This window comes from Diabrotica undecimpunctata, chromosome 1, assembly GCF_040954645.1.
Source record: "Diabrotica undecimpunctata isolate CICGRU chromosome 1, icDiaUnde3, whole genome shotgun sequence".
Classification (NCBI taxonomy): Eukaryota; Metazoa; Arthropoda; class Insecta; order Coleoptera; family Chrysomelidae; genus Diabrotica; species Diabrotica undecimpunctata.
Genome location: NC_092803.1, coordinates 106,653,877 through 106,672,132, shown reverse-complemented (window position 1 = coordinate 106,672,132; position 18,256 = coordinate 106,653,877). Strand labels below are relative to the sequence as shown.

At 36.5% G+C, this 18,256-nt stretch overlaps 1 protein-coding gene across 1 annotated transcript in view; it reads left to right on the top strand.

Moving 5' to 3' along the window:
* Positions 1 to 18,256, top strand: part of LOC140451951 (uncharacterized) — a 139,118-nt gene that overhangs the window by 90,202 nt on the left and 30,660 nt on the right. Inside the window, exons 6-8 of the mRNA XM_072545939.1 lie at positions 1,465 to 1,724; positions 4,447 to 4,763; positions 7,078 to 7,173. Of these exons, the coding sequence (XP_072402040.1) occupies positions 1,465 to 1,724; positions 4,447 to 4,763; positions 7,078 to 7,173 (673 nt within the window). The remainder of the gene's footprint in view (positions 1 to 1,464; positions 1,725 to 4,446; positions 4,764 to 7,077; positions 7,174 to 18,256) is intronic.

The window sequence follows — 18,256 nt, the reverse complement described above, 5'->3', positions numbered from 1 at the left end:
CTAGTCATAAGGCTTGCTAGACGTCTATAAATAGTAGGTGTAAATTTATGTCATGTTCGTAGCTTTTCTCAATCAGTTATGTTAGTATGTGGATGGCGTCTATGGTTGATTTTCCTTTTCAGAAGCCTTTTTGGTATTGCCCTAATGTATTTTGGGTGTAATAATAAATATTTGAATATTTAAATTTTATGAAATATGTTTCTAGTCTTGAGAAAGCTGAGAACATAAATTGCTGAACTTGGACCTTCATTTAGGTTATCCTTTAATCCATTTAGTCGTCGTTCGTTTTGATATATAGGACAGTTTACAAGAATATGTTTCACAGTGAGCTGACTTTTGCGGTAGTATCACAAAGATGGGACCTCAAACGCCATCAGACATCTGTGTGTTATCTTGGTATGTCCAATTCGTAGTCTTCTTAGTACTACATTTGATTTTATGCACATCTGCGGAGCTTCAAATGTACCTATGTTTGGATTTTTTTCATTTTGGATGGCAGCCTATTCCAGTGAGTTTTCCAGCAATTAAGTGTGAAACGATTACAGTGACTTTTCTGAGCTATGTCAATTTAGATTATTTTAGGATCACTGGTTGATAATAGCGCTACGTTTGCTGCACGATCGGTGGTTTCGTTTCCTTGAATATGGGTACCCAGGTACCCATATCGGAATATTTTTTATCGACAGATGTTATAAGTTAGTGCCCATAGTTGGAGAAATATGTGTCGGTGTTAATGAGTTCATGGCGTGCAGTATTGTCAGTAGCTCGGCTGTGTGAATGCTGCAAATTTACTCAAAGATCGAGGTAGTAATGACATTTTTCGAATACTTACATGACTACACAACTAACTTTGTCATTGTTATTAGAACCGTCGGTATATATTATCCGATCAACGCAGGATTTGTTACTGATATTAAAAAAATAGTGTTGCAGAGTTAAACAGTGCGGATCATGCTTTGGATACTTAGTTAGGATGATGTTTATTTTTGTTGAAGAGGGGAGATTTTATTAGGGACTGTAACAGTTAAGCCTGTGTTTAATAAGAGGTGAGATGAGTTGTCGAATGGTTAGTATGTCCTCCAACATTAAATCCGTGTCCAATTTTGAATTCGAATTGGGTGACTGCCGAAAGATTTGATCATTCGATGTGTAAATAAGTCACTATATTCAATATCCGTTCTCCTACTTATAATATGTCATTTAGAATATTGTACTATTTGGTCTAACATACATACTTCATTAACATGTATTTAAACTTCCATTACATTAAGCCGTTATTATATTCAACTACGTGTGACCAAAAATATTGATTGAAATGAAATAAAATGTAAAATAACAGGTCCATAATAGTGAAGATTTTAACAATTTTTTAATGCCAAGGTGATAACTAATGAAAAATATGTTTATTTTGAAAAAATCTAGAAAATTTATTGTTATCTAAAATTATACTAATATTCGTTACAGACACCAACTGATACAAAACAGGATCTTAGAGAGATCCCCAACTTTCTCAATCTTCGTCGATCATCGTCTCTTACAATTGATGGCGAAATTGATCAATCGGATAAAATTACATTGATCTGTTCATCTCAAGAGACAGAAAATTTCGAACTACCTACTAACCAAATTCGAGGAAAAAACGAATTAATAGAACTGTCAGGGGAATGGGCTCGATGTCGGATGTACATATGTGCGGCATGCGGAGCTAAGCTTCCTAATGTCAGGTAAGAGTATATCGCAATAGGCACAAAGACCTTTTTCATATAATTTCATGTGTATACGCAATAGGTTAAAGTTTAAGTGTACATACAAAAATTAGAAATTTTGTTCTATTTAACGAGTGAGTTTAATTGTCAATAATTAAAATGTTAAATTTTCTTAATATTTATTTCTATTTTTTATATTCATAATATTGTTGTGAGTCGCATACTCTTAATTTCGGCCCTATGCGTTAGAGAAGTCCAGTAGCCCCTCCTTTGCCCAAACTACGATAAAACGAAGAACTTAGAGAATTTCTAATTTTCACGAGGATTCGACTGTTGTCCCAATCATCTGTTTTCGATAAGTTCGTTTTCGTTCTCATTATATAAGCCAACAGAGGCGGGCTACTAGTTGTATATAGTATTGGCGATTCTATACATCAGTTCAAATTCCTCTAAGCGATATTTATTAATGTTTTTAGTAATTGTGATAGTTGTAATTAAGTTTTTGAGTTAAATAAAAATAGTTAAACCACGTCGTGATTCACTTTATCTCCGAACCCACAGAATTAAGTAACAACTGGTGTCAGAATTGGGATGTTTTGGAAGATTTCGACAGCTTTACCTCGAAGTTCAAATATAAGAGCTGTTGCCTCCTGTTCGTTTGTCCATCCATTATTTTGGTCATATTTATTATGGTCTTATTTCAGAAGGTCTCCTGTGTAAAATATAGGAGGCTTAATTATTTCGTTGACAGAGGAACAAGAGTTGACATCACTTCTGGTTTACCTTCAACTCTCTGTTGCTTGGTCTTTTCAAATTCTAGGCGGATATTTTCAAGAGTTCTAGTTACCTCAGCATGTCTTTTCTCTACTAGACCTCTTGTTACTTCCATTTCTTTAATCATGTCTTCTTTTGTTCCTTCTATCCCTTTTTCATATATCTTACTTACTCATCTTTGTGGCTTCTATTTTTAATATAGGAGTTATGAGCAACTCTCTTTCTTCCTGGCGACATCTATCCTCAGGTTCCTTTTATTTCTGACAACGCGACGTCTCTCTTCAGTTTCCTTTTCTTCCTGACGACTTTTCTTCAGCTTCTTGTTGCCGTTTTTCGTCAGCCTCTTTTTCTTCTCTTAGACGTTGTTCCAATGCGCAATCATATCTCGAATTTTCTCTTGATCTCGCTTCTTGTTTTGATCATACAAATTCTCAAAAATAACTTATTTTCACTTAATCCACTTCTGACACCAGTTCTTACGTTATTCTGCAAGAATTTACTTCTGGCCATTTGAAAAAATAGTCAATTTCCAATAACAATATTAGGATATAAATATTTGATGGTTGTTATTGACTATTTTTGCAAATGGCCAGAACTAGTTTCATTAACCAACCAAGAAGCAATCACAGTTGGTGAGGCCCTGCTTCATGATGTCCTTTCCCGATATGAGGTTCCAATTCTACTCCATTCTCACCATGGAGCAACTTCGAATCGGAAGCTTGGAAGACCATAATGGCTCTGCTGGTATTAAGAAGACCAGAACGAAACCTCTCCATCCTAAGTCCGACGGCATGGTAGAAAGACATAACTTTACCATCAACAACTACCTGTTCCTGTTTGTACATGAAAACCAGAGAGACTGGGACAAACTGGTGCCTCTGTTTCTGCTAGCCTACCGAAGCTCTCAACATTAAGCAACTGGTTACATTCCATCAATCTTATTGACTGGTCGAGAAATGAAGCTTCCTATCGACCTCCTACATGACAACCTACCAGACAGAGGCGGACCAAGGGACACTCCCCGAGTGTGTCAGCGGCCTAAAGAATCACTGCTCAAGGTGCACGATTTCGCAAGTAGTAAGCTGACACTCACCAGTGGCCGGATGAAGGTTAGGTTCAATCAGAAATCTACTCCCCTTAGCTTCAAGGAAGGTGCTACAGTCTGGCTCTACCAACCAACAAGAAAGAAAGGACTGATCGGGGCGAACAGCCTGAAAGAAGGGGGCGATGTTGTGAGTCACATACCCCTGTGAGTTAGAGAAATCTAGAAGCCCCTCCTTCGCCCGAACTTTGATAAAAAGATATCTTTCGAGAATTTCGGATTTTTCCGAGGATTCGGCCGTCGTCTCATCCATCTGTTTGCGAGAACATTTCATTATCATTATATACATAAGCCAGTAGGGACGGGCTATTAGTACTAGTATTACGATTGTATTCATCAGTGCCAATTCTTCTAAGTGATATTTATTAATGTACATAATTAGTAATTGTGATATTTGTAATTAAGTGAGTTTTTGATTTAAATATGCTTGACTATTATTGAAAGGTATAAGACTATAAATATAAATAGATTTGAATTAATACATAATGAACTAAGAATTTCATGATAGGGAATTACTTCGCCAAAGTTGTTGTCAATCTTCTAATATGGAGAATGCACACTAAGAAGGAATTGGATCTGGTTGATTTTCTTTATATTACAATGTCTAGATCTTGATCATCAATTAATTTAATGGGCTTCAAATAAATCTTGTTAAAGTTTATGGATTTTTCAATTTTTATTATCTTTTACATGCTTCAGTCAAAATGCAAGAACTGGATAGATTTTTTTGTTCGGAGATAACTAAACAGCTCATTGATTTTTTAGTTTTCCCAATGCTGAATTCTTGGCAAACTTGTCGCTAGTAATAAGTTTAGTGGGATACTATCACTTGTTCGATTTCTTAATAATTTTATATTTTTACAGATATCTCATGGACCATAAAACCATATACCACCAAAATGTCTGGGTGCAGCATTATGAATTCGTAGGAAATCAAAGTGAACTTTACAGACATTTGAGCATACCAGCTCTCGGTAAAGTTGGTTATATAGAAGACAGTGTTCAGTATAAATCGTGGAAACGTAGTGATGCCCGAACATGTACTAAGTGCACGAAACATTGTAATACATTAGGTGAATTACATAGACATATTTTAGAATGCGGAGGAGACTGGACTTGGATGTTAGCAAGGAAGAAGTGTAAATATAGATATGGTGCTAAATCTAGACGGAAACGAAGAGGTATATACTATTTTTGCATTTGACTGTAATTCATATTAAAATTCAACAACATTTTTAATGCTCTTATCTGCTTTAAACGCCTCAATTACTAATGGACTAAAATATTAACACTATCTAATCTAATCTAATCTAATCACGATCTCACCCTTCCAACGTTTTTTTAAATATATTTGATTCATCCTAGATATAATATTCCAAATATTTCATAATAAAAGCATATAGGTATTTAATTTTTAATGTTTTGCTTTTTTAATTCTGTCTTTCTATTTACATACATTTCTCCTCTTTGATTTATTTTCAACTCTATTTTCATTTCGGTAACGTTTAATAATGTGCTGAACAGTAAATGAACATTTATTTACCATTTTGGGTATGTCTCTTTGGCTATATCCATTTCTATGGTGAGTAATAATTAATTTCTTTCACTAATCGTAGTTCGGCGACCCATTCTCAAATAATTTTGTTATTTGCCGATTAAATACATTGAAATATCAAATTAATCATAAAAATAACTGCAATATGAATTTAATGCAACGCTTACTTCGCAAATTGATAAGTTGTGTAGTGCTTCATCTTATCTGCATCATTTTAGATGTGACATCAAAATCATACATAAAAGAATTAAATATTTATTGTTATTCAAGTATGGTATATTCATCATCATTCTGGCTTTACAACCCTACGTGGGTCCTGGCCTCCTCAAGAATTTCTCTCCAGTCGTCCCTATTCATCGCCTTTCTCCGCCAAGCACGTATTCCCATATTTCTCATGTCTTCATCGATGTTATCAAGGAACCTTGTTCTAGGTCTTCCTCTTCTTCTCTGACCAATGGGTCTATCAAGGAGCGTTTTTCTAGCTGGGTCATTTTGTTCCATCCGCATTGCATGCTCTATCCACCTGAGACATCCTATCTTAATATGTTTTACGATATCAGGTTCCTGGTATATTCTATAAAGTTCGAAATTGTATCGTCTTCTCCACACTCATTGTCATTCACTGCTCCATAAATTGGCTTTAGTATTTTTCTTTCGAAACATCCACATGTTTTCATTATTTTTTGTTAGAGTCCAGGTCTCTGAACCATATGTTAGGACTGGGCGTATTATTGTTTTGTAGAGTTTTATTTATGTATTTCTCGATATAATTGTGGATTTAAGGAGGAGGTTGAGCCCAAAATAGCATATGTGGGCCGTGCAAATTCTGTGGTTTATCTCTGCGGTAGTATTATTTTCAGTGTTAAGGAGCGCTCCCAGGTATACAAATGCGTTCACTGCTTTGATAACGTCGTTTTCTATAACAAGTGGTCGTAGTATTTGTGGTTGCGTGCTTATTTTCATATACTTCGTTTTGTTGGTGTTTATTATTAAACCCATTTTTGTATCTGATTCTTTTAATGCTACATACGCCTCTCGTACAGCGTTTTGCGTTCTCCCAACAATATTGATATCATCAGCATAGGCCAGGATTTGCACTGATTTATTATATATTGAACCAGTGGTTGTGATTTGTGACATACATACATTACTTTTTCCAGAACCAGATTGAACAGTATACAGGAGAGAGGGTCTCCTTGGCGCATTTGTTTTAAAAGGGTCAGGCAGTTTGCCCTGAATTCGTACTCTACATTCAACTTTTTCACTTTTGTTAAATTTACCAACTGATTTGGTATTCCTAGCTCTTTCATTGCTTTGAACATTTCTCTTCTATTCACAGTCGTAGGCTGCTTTGTAGTATATAAATATGTGATGAGTATCAATGCCATATTCTAGTGTTTTTTCCAAAATTTGTTTCAGGGTTGCAATCGGATGAATTGTCGATTTACCATCTCTGAAACCAGCCTGGTATTTTCCTACTATCCGTTCTGCATATGGTGCCATATGATGACATAGTACTGTGGAAAATATTTTATATGCTGCATTTAGAAGCGTAATTCCTCTGTTGTTAGAGCATTCAAAGATATCTCCTTTTTTGTGTATGGTATAAAGTATTCCAATATTCCAATCATTGGTGAGGGATTTCTGTGTCCATATTTCTTTAAGCTGCTGTAATGCCATTATGGTATCATGGCCACCTTCTTTATATAGTTCAGCTGGGGGATTATCTATTCCGGGTGATTTGTTTCTGGCTAGTTTTTTAACTGCATCTTTAACTTCAAGAATCGTTTGTGGTTCCTCTTATGGTATGGTATATTTGAAATCCAAAAAATAGCTTATGCTATTTTAGAAGACTTATAGTAATTTAATGTCAGTATACAATTTTTTTTAATAAATATTGAGCCGCTGACACAAGCTATTTTTTTTTCTATTATCTATAGGTTTGGTACTAAGGGTTCATCATCATAAACGAAAGACTGATTCTACCGAAAAGAAAATATATAAATATGATCGCCCCAGGCAGCGCCCAAGTGATGGTAAGGATGCAAAATACTTTTTACAAACTTTGGTGTTGAGTAAGTTTTGATCTTTTAATAATTAGTCTATCTGTTAAACTTAATTAAGTGTTATTATAATATAAATATTAACAAGTGCTATAAAATTATCGTTATCAAATCTTTTTTTTTTGAGAAAAGTTTTTACAATAGATGATTTACTTTGTATATTCACTGAAATTCAATCTTTCCTGTCCATTCATTATTGACATATGGTTTACGATAATGAAGCTACTGTAGATGTGCCAAAATATGACCGAAAGACATATAGAAATATATGTTTTTCTACAGAGAATACAAATCCCTAGTTAAAATTTTAAAATTCAAAATTGTTTAACTAATAGTATTAATATATACCAAAAATGAATTACTTAAAATTTAAAACATTTTCGATTTTGTCCACCCACCGCCACTCAAACCTGAAAGCAAGTAATTCCACGTAATTTAAAACAAAAGACTAACATTTTTAATGGTTCATAACATTTTGGTAGTTACTTACTTGAATCCCTTCACCATTATGTGGTAAAAGAGTTTTTGGACATTTTGGTTTTTGGACAAAGAATCGGAAGAGGAAACTGTTTTCTAGATTTCTGTATGCAATACAATCTAACAATTACTAATGCTATCTTTAAAAACAACCTACGGCGAATATATGCACTGTTCCAGGAGTACTCCGGATTGCTCATAGCACAAACATTTCTATGTTAAAGCTTAATATTAAAACAAGACTATCTACAGTCTATCTACAGCGAATTATTCAGTTCTTTGGGCATGTGGCCCGCAGGAATGAAAATATTTTAGACAAACTGATTACTCCAGAAATCTAGGAAGGAGAGAAAGAGGGCAGTCACAGACTCAGTTAACTGACCAAACCCAGCATTTAACAAGCCTCTCATTTTATAAAACAGTTATGGCAGCAAAAGATGGACGCATCTAGTTGAGTGCATTAGGGAAAATCATCATCCTCAGTAATCAGGCAATGACAAGATATATTATATATATATATATATATATATATATATATATATATATATATATATATATATATATATTAAATTGTGTAAGAAATTAAAACATAAACAAATCTCTTATTCTAAAAAGGCGGGATCACTGTAAACAATTTTGCCAAACGCTGAACTGTCATTGAAGTTTAAAGTCTATTTAGTTTTTTTTTTTGGAGGTGAGAACCTTCAAAAAGACCGTCTGGTAAGGTGTCCCAGGTGTGTCGGATTCAGTCCGGCACGCTTCACCGCGTGGCGAGGCCGCCTACCGACTAAACTCACCTTCCCTCTGGCACTTTTCGCGTGCATTCCATTGGTTTGGTGGCCACCTATCCTCCTCACTCCGCAAAAGCCTCGTGGCAGACTGGTCGGTGAAGTGACCTTCCGGCGCAACTCATTCGCGGGTCGGGCGACTGGGCTGCCCTCCCTCCATGATGGAACTAGCGAGACAGAACCAGTTGGTAATTACGAGTAACGCCAAACATTCTTATTTTCATCAATTCATTCATTTCATACCCACATTCATTCAAAACTCAAATTTTAAAACACCGAGGCAGTTGGCATAGGTTGGATGTAAAAGGTCCTCCCCTGCTAACTGCCCCAGGACGGACACGGGTAGAACAAGGAAAACATAAATCAAAACAGAAACAAAACAAGAAACACAAGAGGCACTCAGTCTGAGTCGAATGTAAAAGTCCATCCCTTACTGAATGTCTCTTAAGACATACACCACAGTTAAATAAAATTAGAGTAAAAACGGTAAAACGTTGTATAAATAAAATTGGTAAATAAATAAATAAATAGATTAAACAGAATAAATAAAATAAAATAAGGGCAGTCAACGTAGTTTGGATGTAAAGGGTCTTCCCCTGCTGACTGCCTTACATGACACAAACACGTTAAAAAATAAATAGTGACGATCGGTCATCCCGCTTGCAGACGCCTCTCTTTTTCCTCTTTGTGTTTGATTGTCTTGGTAACAAAAGCAATGACCAGGTCGAAGTCTCTCTTGCTATTGACAGCTTTATCGATTAACTCGTGAGGCTCGCCTACAGTGGATCCAAGACCCAGCTGTAGCTCGGTACGCCCTGCATGATATGCAGGGCACTCGAACACAACATGTTGCGCGTCATCCACCACTCCACACTCGGGACATAGATCGTCCGCGGTCTTCCCTATACGGTGGGTAAATTTCCTAAACGATCGATGTCCCGTCAAGAACTGTGTGAAGTAGTAGTTGACGCGCCGATGCCGGCATTCGTACCACCTCACCACATCCGGAATCAGGGATCTCGTCCACGCCGCCTTTCCGACTTCGGCTGTCCATTCCCTCTGCCACGTCTGTAGACTTCTCTACATTCTCTACATTCGGACTCTTTCTCAGAGGACTCTAGCTTTAGGTCATTTCTTTCTATCCAGGCCGCGGTCTTTCGTATTGCTCTATTTACTTTTCCTATTATTCCCCAATTCGTATCGTCTTCGACTAGTAAAGCTAGATCGTCCGCATATGCAATCGCTCTCACTCCACTCTCCTTGTTTACTTCTAGTACCCCGTTATATAATATATTCCATAGTAAAGGTCCCAGGACTGACCCCTGGGGTACTCCCGCGGTCATCTCTTTCTTCTTTTTTTTTTCGATATGCATACGGTTCTGTCAGATAGGTAGTCCTTTATTATATTGGACATATATTCTGGGGCCCATTCGACGATTTTGTCTACTATAAGGCCCCAATTTGCTGAATTAAATGCATTTTTTATGTCCAACAGAACAAGGACCACCCATCTTTTCTTGCTTGTTTTTGCCGCGTCCCTTATCCAGGTCGCGGCATCGATTGTCGATCTATCTTTACGAAACCCATACTGTTGATTTGATAACACTCTCATATCTTCCAACACGCCTTCCAGCCTTTTCTTGATAACTCTTTCATAGAACTTACCAAGGCAGTCCAGGAGGCATATTGGCCGATAAGAGGATGCTTAATCGGGGGATTTCCCAGGCTTTAGGAGTAGAACTAGGTTCGCTTCCTTTAAGTCCCTGGGAAACTCTTGTTTCTGCAGTAGGTCGTTACATATTCTTCTGATCAAACCTGGTTTCTCAGTTGCTACAATTTTAATTGCCTCTGGTGGCAGCCCGTCGGGGCCGGGAGCTTTCCCCATCTTCATTTCCTGACCAGCGGTTCGTATTTCCCCTTCTGTGAACTCCTCTACCATTGTTGGAAAGATTTTTATAAAATTTTGGATTTTTTTGGTGGGGAAGAGGCGTTCAGCTGATTCCATCCGCTTTTCCTCGTCGAGTTTATATGGGGCCATGACCTTCAACGTCTTCATGGTAATTTTATATGCGTCGCCCCATATATCCTCTTCCAATGCTTTTATCAGGGTCTGCCACTTTTCTTTTTTTTCCTCTCTTATTTTCTTATTTAGGGTTCTCTTTAGATCTTTGTATATTTCTTTAAGCTCGGGGTTGTCCTGGCTTCTCGTGTAATTCCTTCGAGATCTGAGGCATCTCTCCCGTAGACCTTCTATCTCATCCGTCCACCAGTAGGGGGATTTTTTATTTTCCTTTCTCTTCACGGTGGCCAACTTTGCAGCGTTTTCTAGTGCTCTTCTCAGTTGACCAAGGTCAGAAATCTCGTCCTCATTGATTGATTTCTGACCTCCGATAGGTACGTGGTTTTATTAAAATAGATTTCTGTGTGACCTATCGGCCGCCTTACTCCCCCTTTTACCTTTATGTCGTATTTTATGTAACGGTGGTAGGTGAATAATTGATCGTCGAGGACATCCCACCCATGTACTCTTCTGGATAGCCCTTCACTCGCGATCGTGACATCAATGTGTGTTTGGCTGGCCCCTCTCACAAAGGTTGGTTTATCGTTGTTTAATACTTGGAGGCCAGCCTGGGCTATCCATTCGTTTTAGAGTTCCCCCTTTTTGTCGTTTATGGGGGAACCCCATAACATGGATTTCGCGTTTATGTCCCCGGCGATCAAAATTACATTTTCATTCGTGGCGGCACTCATTATTTCGTCTACGATGGCTTTGTACCTCAGCATAGGGATGTTGGGGGATATGTAACATGCCAGCCATCTTCTTGTTTGGTTCTGGGACGATGAGCAGGTCTGTTTCTAGCTTGCAGGCTTTTGCATGCACAAGGTCGTGCGCCCGGCGCGCTCTGCCCACGTTCACCTGCAATATCCGTCTACCAGGTTGATCCTTGAGGTCCGTTTTGGTTCAGTTCCCTGAGGTCGTTACTGCGTCGGATTCACGTCTCATCAATAAATTAAAATACCTACGAACTAAAATAAATAAATAAATAAATATAGATAAAATAGATAAATAAAATATATAAATACAATTTATATAAGTATAAATAAATAGTTCATTAAATAAAAAATGTAAATAAAATAAATAGCGTTTGTATAAATAAAATATTTCGTTAAATAAAAATAAATGAGTAAAAATAGATTATTATAAATACAAATAAACAAAAATGGATAAAATCTATTCTTGCTCTTAGCTGTTTTAGACGAAACCCTGTGAGAGATGGTCTCCTGTTTCACTGGTGGACTGTTCTCCACTCTCGTTGGAGTGTGGAGAGGATATGGGCCCACCCTCGTTCTCCAGGAGACCACCTCTCGCCTCTTCGTTTTCTTTTTTCTTTTTTTTACGAATGCTTAGAGGGGCTCCCTTTCCCCTCCTCTGCCGTATACCCACGCCCTATAGACTGGGGATGCCATGCGATGCCCTTCTTCTTTACATGTAAGGCAGTAAGCAGTGCCGCTACACTGCACCACCGTGTGACCGCTGTTAAAGCAGTTGTAGCTGCATGCTACCCTGCTTTCACCCTTGCACTCATAAGTATTTTGCCCGTATAAGAGGCATTTGCAACATCTTACGGGCGTGTACTTTTCCATGATCGGGCATGACACCCAGCCTATAATGATTGAGCTATATTTCCTCAATTCTGCAGCTTTTGTTGGGCGTACGGCTATAGTAGCCACCTGTTCCCCGTACCTACTGGTCTTTAGCGTTTTTATGTCCACTTCGTCTTTGGGGATACCTGTGTATGCCTTTATGGCGCTATGTAGCCTCTCCTCTGTTGCGCCAGGGTCCAACCCCGTTATTGTAAAATGGATTTTCTTTTTATGTATGGCCATGTTCATACCAGACATCCTCGTATCCATTTCTTTTTTCAATTTTTCCGCGACTCCCTTCCTATTTAATTTTACGAGGATGTCTCCCCCTTCGGTTTTTTTTAGTGTGTCCACTTTTATTCCTATCTTTCCGATATCTATCTTTTGATTCATTTCTTTTAACACTTCCGTATACTTTTTTCCTCCCGTTTTAATTAGGAGGGCTTCCTCTTGTTCATTTCTCAATCCTTTACCCATTTCCTTTCCTCTTACTATAATTTCCCAAGTAATATTCTCCCCCCGACCCACGAATTCGAGTGACTTCCGCACGTCGTCTTTGTTGGTCTCGTTGTTGACGATTACTTTGACCGTTTCCGGTTGCTTTTCCCTTTCTTTTATCTGCTTGATGGCCTTCTCGGCCATCACATACATCCCGTGTCTCTTTATTTTTGTGACGTATGTGTACCACTGGTTTTTTTGCCTAGCCATAGAGCTTCTCTTAGCATTCTCGATGTACTCTATGCTCCCCTCTTTGCATCCCTCTATGAGTTCAAAAACTTCTTCCCTATAAGTTCTTATTACACTTTCTATCCCCCCCTCTTTTACTTCTTTTTTCGTTATTATTAGACATTCCTTTTTTTCTACGGTTTCTTGTAGGCCCCCCTACACTTCCCACTTCGTTTTTTCAAAGACCCTTTCTTCCCATTTCTTTTTATAGATTTGGCTAAAGGCGTTTGAGTCTCCTCCTTTGTTTAGGACCCCAATTATTTTTTCTGTCTCCTTCCTCTGCCTTTCCTGTTCTATCTTTAATTGACATTGTTCGCATTTTTCCTCTTCTTCCTCCTCTTGTGATACTTGGATTTGGCTGGTTTTATTTTGGATCGTGTTTATTTCCCCCAATAGCTTCTTCATTCTAATCCTTTCTTCTTCTATGGATCCATCCATGTTCAGGATATCGAGCATCTCCCTTATCTTCCTCTGGACATCCTGCTCCCCCTCGGCTTTCTTTTTTTCTGTCCGATTCTGCCTTCGCATTCTCTACTATTTCTGCAGAGGAACCTTCATCTCCTTTGTCTTCCTCCTCTTTTTCTTCTTCTTCCCTATTTGTTTCTCCTAGAATCTCTTCCACTACCAGTGTCGAGTGTTTTTGGGCACCCGGCCTGTTCATTTTTGGCTGCTTGCTATGCCAATTCAATAGTTCCAATTCAAATTTTCTCTGCTCTTCTTCGTCTACTTTGCCGTCTTGCGTCTGTTCTTTCCCATTCACATTTTTATCTGTAGCGTTGTCCTTATTCGTTTGCATTGGGTCTTCTTCGTCTTTCATCTTCACATAAGAAGTAGTTTTGTTGCTGAAGGCAGAAGGCGTCGCAAAATGCTCGCCTCAGTTGCGGCGCCTTTTGGCGTCCAGCGGCGGTATCCGGCGCCCTCCCGGTACACCGTCGCTAGGCGCTGGGACTGTGTTTGGTTTCACTGGTCGTGCTCCCCTCACAAAATTCAGGGACCAAGACGAATTACTCGGTACTCTCACCAGCGTCGAGGAGAAAATTACAGCCCCGGAGAGGGAATCGTTAAAATTATTATTTTGTGGAATATTAAACAGATATGAAGTTAAATGTGTTGATAGCAATTAAAGTAAACTGTATACCAAAGCTTAATCAAGGCATTATTATTATCATTAGGACTATATTTATCGTCGTTACTCGGCGCAATGAGTACAAGAATTATGGTAATTTATATGGGTAAATTGTTGATGCATAGTGGAATATAAATATTCCCAGCATCGCTCTGAATGGCTTGATTAAGCTTGGGTATACAGTTTACTTTAATTGCTATCGACACATTTAACTTCATCTTTCCTCACTAGAGGTCTCTAGTAGCATACTCTGGTAATTATTTTTTCTATAATTGCCAGAATAGTCGGTGTGTTTTGATTTAGTTTGAGTCTTCTTACAAACTCTCTCTGATGACGGGTAGACCCAAAACACGTGTTAGGGAATGGTAAGAGACTCGGATTGAATCGAAACTCAACCGTCTTCGTATATTAAACAGATTTTTCACAAAATTTATATTATTAATAATAAAAAATATTTTTGGTTATTTAATCAATATAAAATTCTCAATTTAATGAGGATTACATTTTTCTTATTATTATACCATGTTGACGCCTATGACAGATCTAGCAGTCCTGTATGGGTGTCGTATTATTAGTTGTATTAGGGAAAATTGAACTCTTAAGGTTGATGTTATGGAAATTTTAAATCCAATTGAAGTCAGTTTGAATAAATCGTGACGTGCAATGATTTTACTGCGAAAAATACTATAATTTACATACATACAGGGTGGAACAGCAAAACGGAATAAATTCGATAATTAATAAATGGTTGGTTGGTATTGACCACTGTTACATGACACACCCTGTATAAAAAGTTTTTATTGAAAAACATGCCTAACTAAAAATACCAATCGCCGTGTCCAAGCGTTTTTTTTTTAAACACGCCCCCATTTATTAATTATTAAATTTATTCCATGTGGCTGTTCCAACCTGTATACAACTTATTTTCCAAATAAATGGACGTCATTTTATTTTTTTATAACCTTTTTATAAGAACTCGAAAACGACTGGATCGATTTAACTAAATTTTTTTAAAATGTTTATATAAAATAATTCAGTAAAATTAAATAAAAATTAAATAAAATTATTATATATATAATCGAACACCTCTCTACCCTAAGGTGTGATTTTTTTTGCTTAACGGGTCGGTTGTCGCTCATTCGGCACAGATGACCAAACCATTTTATTTGTTGTGTTTCAATAGCATGTAGTACAGGTTCTGTGCCCAGTTCTTCTCTAACATCTTCGTTTCTTATTTTGTCTTGTCATGTTATTCCTTTGACTCGTCTTAGATATTTCATATCAATGGCTTGTATCTTGCTTTTTAATTGCTTTGTTAAAACCCAGCTCTCGCTTCCATATATCAAGATTGGTCGGAATACTGTCTTATAAACTGTCATTTTGGTTCTTCTGCTGATTTCCGCTTTACCTATGAATGCCATACTAAGATTATGGTACACTTTTGAAGCACTACTTATTCTTTCTGTTATTTCATTTTACATGGTACCTTCTCTGTCTATTGTAACCCCTAGGTATTTGAATGCATCTACTTGTTATGAGTTGTTGGTTAATTTCTATGTTAACATTTCGGTTAATTTTCGCTATTAGCATCACCTTGGTTTTCTTAACATTAATCTTCATGTTTCTAATTGCCAGCTCATTATTCCAGCTATCTATATTTTTCTGGAGGTCCCTTTCGTTGGAAGCGCATAACATGAGATCATCTGCGAATGCACACTCAGCTATTCCAACCGGTCGTAGTTTACTATATCCGATATGTACTTTGTGTATACTTGCTTTTGTTTCCTTAATTATGTCGTCAATAATCAATATGAACAGTGTGGGGCTCATAACACCTCCTTGTCTTAGACCCTCGTTTATTGCAAACATCTCTGATTCCAAGTTATCCTTACGTACATAACTCTTGTTATTTTGATACAGACTTTTGATAGCACCTGTTAGTTGATGGTCAATATTTCTATTTTGCAGACTTTTCCAAACTGCTTCCTGGGACACTCTGTCAAATGCTTTCTCAAATTCTAGAAAAGCCATATATATATTTCTGTGTTCTTTATTCTACCTTTCTCAATTATTTGTTTCAACGTAAATATATGGTCTTGCGTACTGTGCCCCTTTCTAAATCCACTTTGTACTTTATCCAGATGTGGTTCAACGATGTGTCTTAATTTCTTTTCTAGGATGCTTTCATATATTTTAGAGACGATACTGAGTAGATTAATTCCTCTATAATTTTCACAAGAACTTGGGTCTCCTTTCTTAAAGATTGGTAGTATTATGCCAATTCTCCAATCTTCAGGGACTGTACATCGGTTCCAAGCCATGTTCATAATTTTGGTTAAACATTCAACTCCTTTCGGTCCCATTGTCTTTAACATTTCAGTAGTGATTTTGACATGACCAGCCAATTTACCTCTCTTTGTATTATTAATTGCTTCTTTGACTTCTTCTATTTGGATATAATTTTCATGTCCATGTTCTCCTTCTACTTCTATCATTACAGTTTCCTATTTCGGCTGCCTTGTTGTTAGGAGTTCGCTGAAGTATTGTCTCCATCTTTCCATAATCTCATTTGGTCTGATAATCAGCGTTCCGTCTTTACGTTTCACCTGTTTCATCGTTGTTTCTTTACCTTTTCTTAGCGTCTTTAGTGCCTTGTAAAACAAATTAATTACTATTTAAATGGGAATAAGCCACAATTAAAGGTTAAAATACGTTTATTGACGTTTCAATTTCCTATATATACATATATATATATATATATATATATATATATATATATATATATATATATATATATGTATATATATATATATATATATATATATATATATATGTATATATATATATATGTATATATATATATATATATATATATATATATATAGTATAGTCCTAAAAGAAACGGATGGTAAAAAGAGAGAAAAATCAAAGAAGCGGCTGGCTCTAATTATGCTAAATGAGACCAATTGTGTCGCGAATTCCTCGGCAGAATGTAGTAGGATCTGGTTACCCATATTGAAAGAGGAAGTTATTAAAAGGAAAATACCAGTATTGGTAAGTCAGTAACATATAGAGAATACATCATTTATGTTTTTTAAATAACAAACATATAAAATCGGAATTTGGTGTTTATTGAAGGTAAACTAAATGCACGATCAAATACTTACCATGTCGGGATAGTATTATGAGGTTTTTTCCTGGTTTTTCCCTCATAATTTACTATGGAATCACTAACAGGAGAATTTTACTGTCATCATGGCATGTATTTGTCTTTTTAAAGACGAATTACATGTTATGATCTTTTCTGACGGATATTCTCAAGTTAAAGTTGATTTCATGTAATCGAATGAACTATCTTATAAGTAAAGTCGTCCCAGGAACGCAACTCAACAATATTGGCAATATCATTTTAAAGTCGTCTACTTTAAAATGTATAAGGTATGTCTGAATTGTCAATATAGATGAGTCAGATAAAATTAAATTATTAGAAGAATTTTTCACTAAGTAACAAAAAACAAAATTTGTTTAATTTACTAATGTTTGTATTTTGAGAACGATTTCCGAAGTTGAAAATTGAAATTGAAACGTCAATAAACTTATTTTAACCTTTAATTGTGGCTTATTCCCATTTAAATAGTAATTAATTTAAAATGCCACAAGAAAATAGCTTCAGAACAATACTTATAAAACAATTTTTGGTTACCCCGGCTATCTGGCTCCATCTTCAGTCCAAACTCATCCCAGGCTTCCTTATTTTTCTTCAGCACCATTTCTTTCACCACCTTTCTTTGTCGTTTATATTCTTCGTAACTATTTTCTGTTTTCTTGTTTAAGTATATTTTCCATTTCTGGTTTTTATATTTTATTTGGGCTGTAATTCATCGTCCCACCATCGTGTTTGCTTCTTATTACTGTTTACATGGTTTATTCCACACGTTTCTTTTGCTGTCGTCACGATGGTTTCCTTAAATTGTTTCCATGTTTCCTGTAAGTTGTCAGTACTATGTGCATTAGATAATTTGGCTAGTTTTTCTTCTATTTTACTTTTGAACATGGCCGCGACTTTTTTTGGTCATTTAGTTTATAGTTTTGAATGTTCTCGTTCACTTTATTATTTTGCGTTCTTTGTTTAGTGGTTTTAGGTGTTTTTTGGGGTAATCTTATCTTTGCCACTACCAGATAGTGGTCACTATAGATTTCCGGGCCTCTTTTAACTCCGACATCAGTGACCTCTTTCCTAAATTCTCTATTAATTAGAATAAAATTATTAAATAATTTAATTATTAATTTAAAA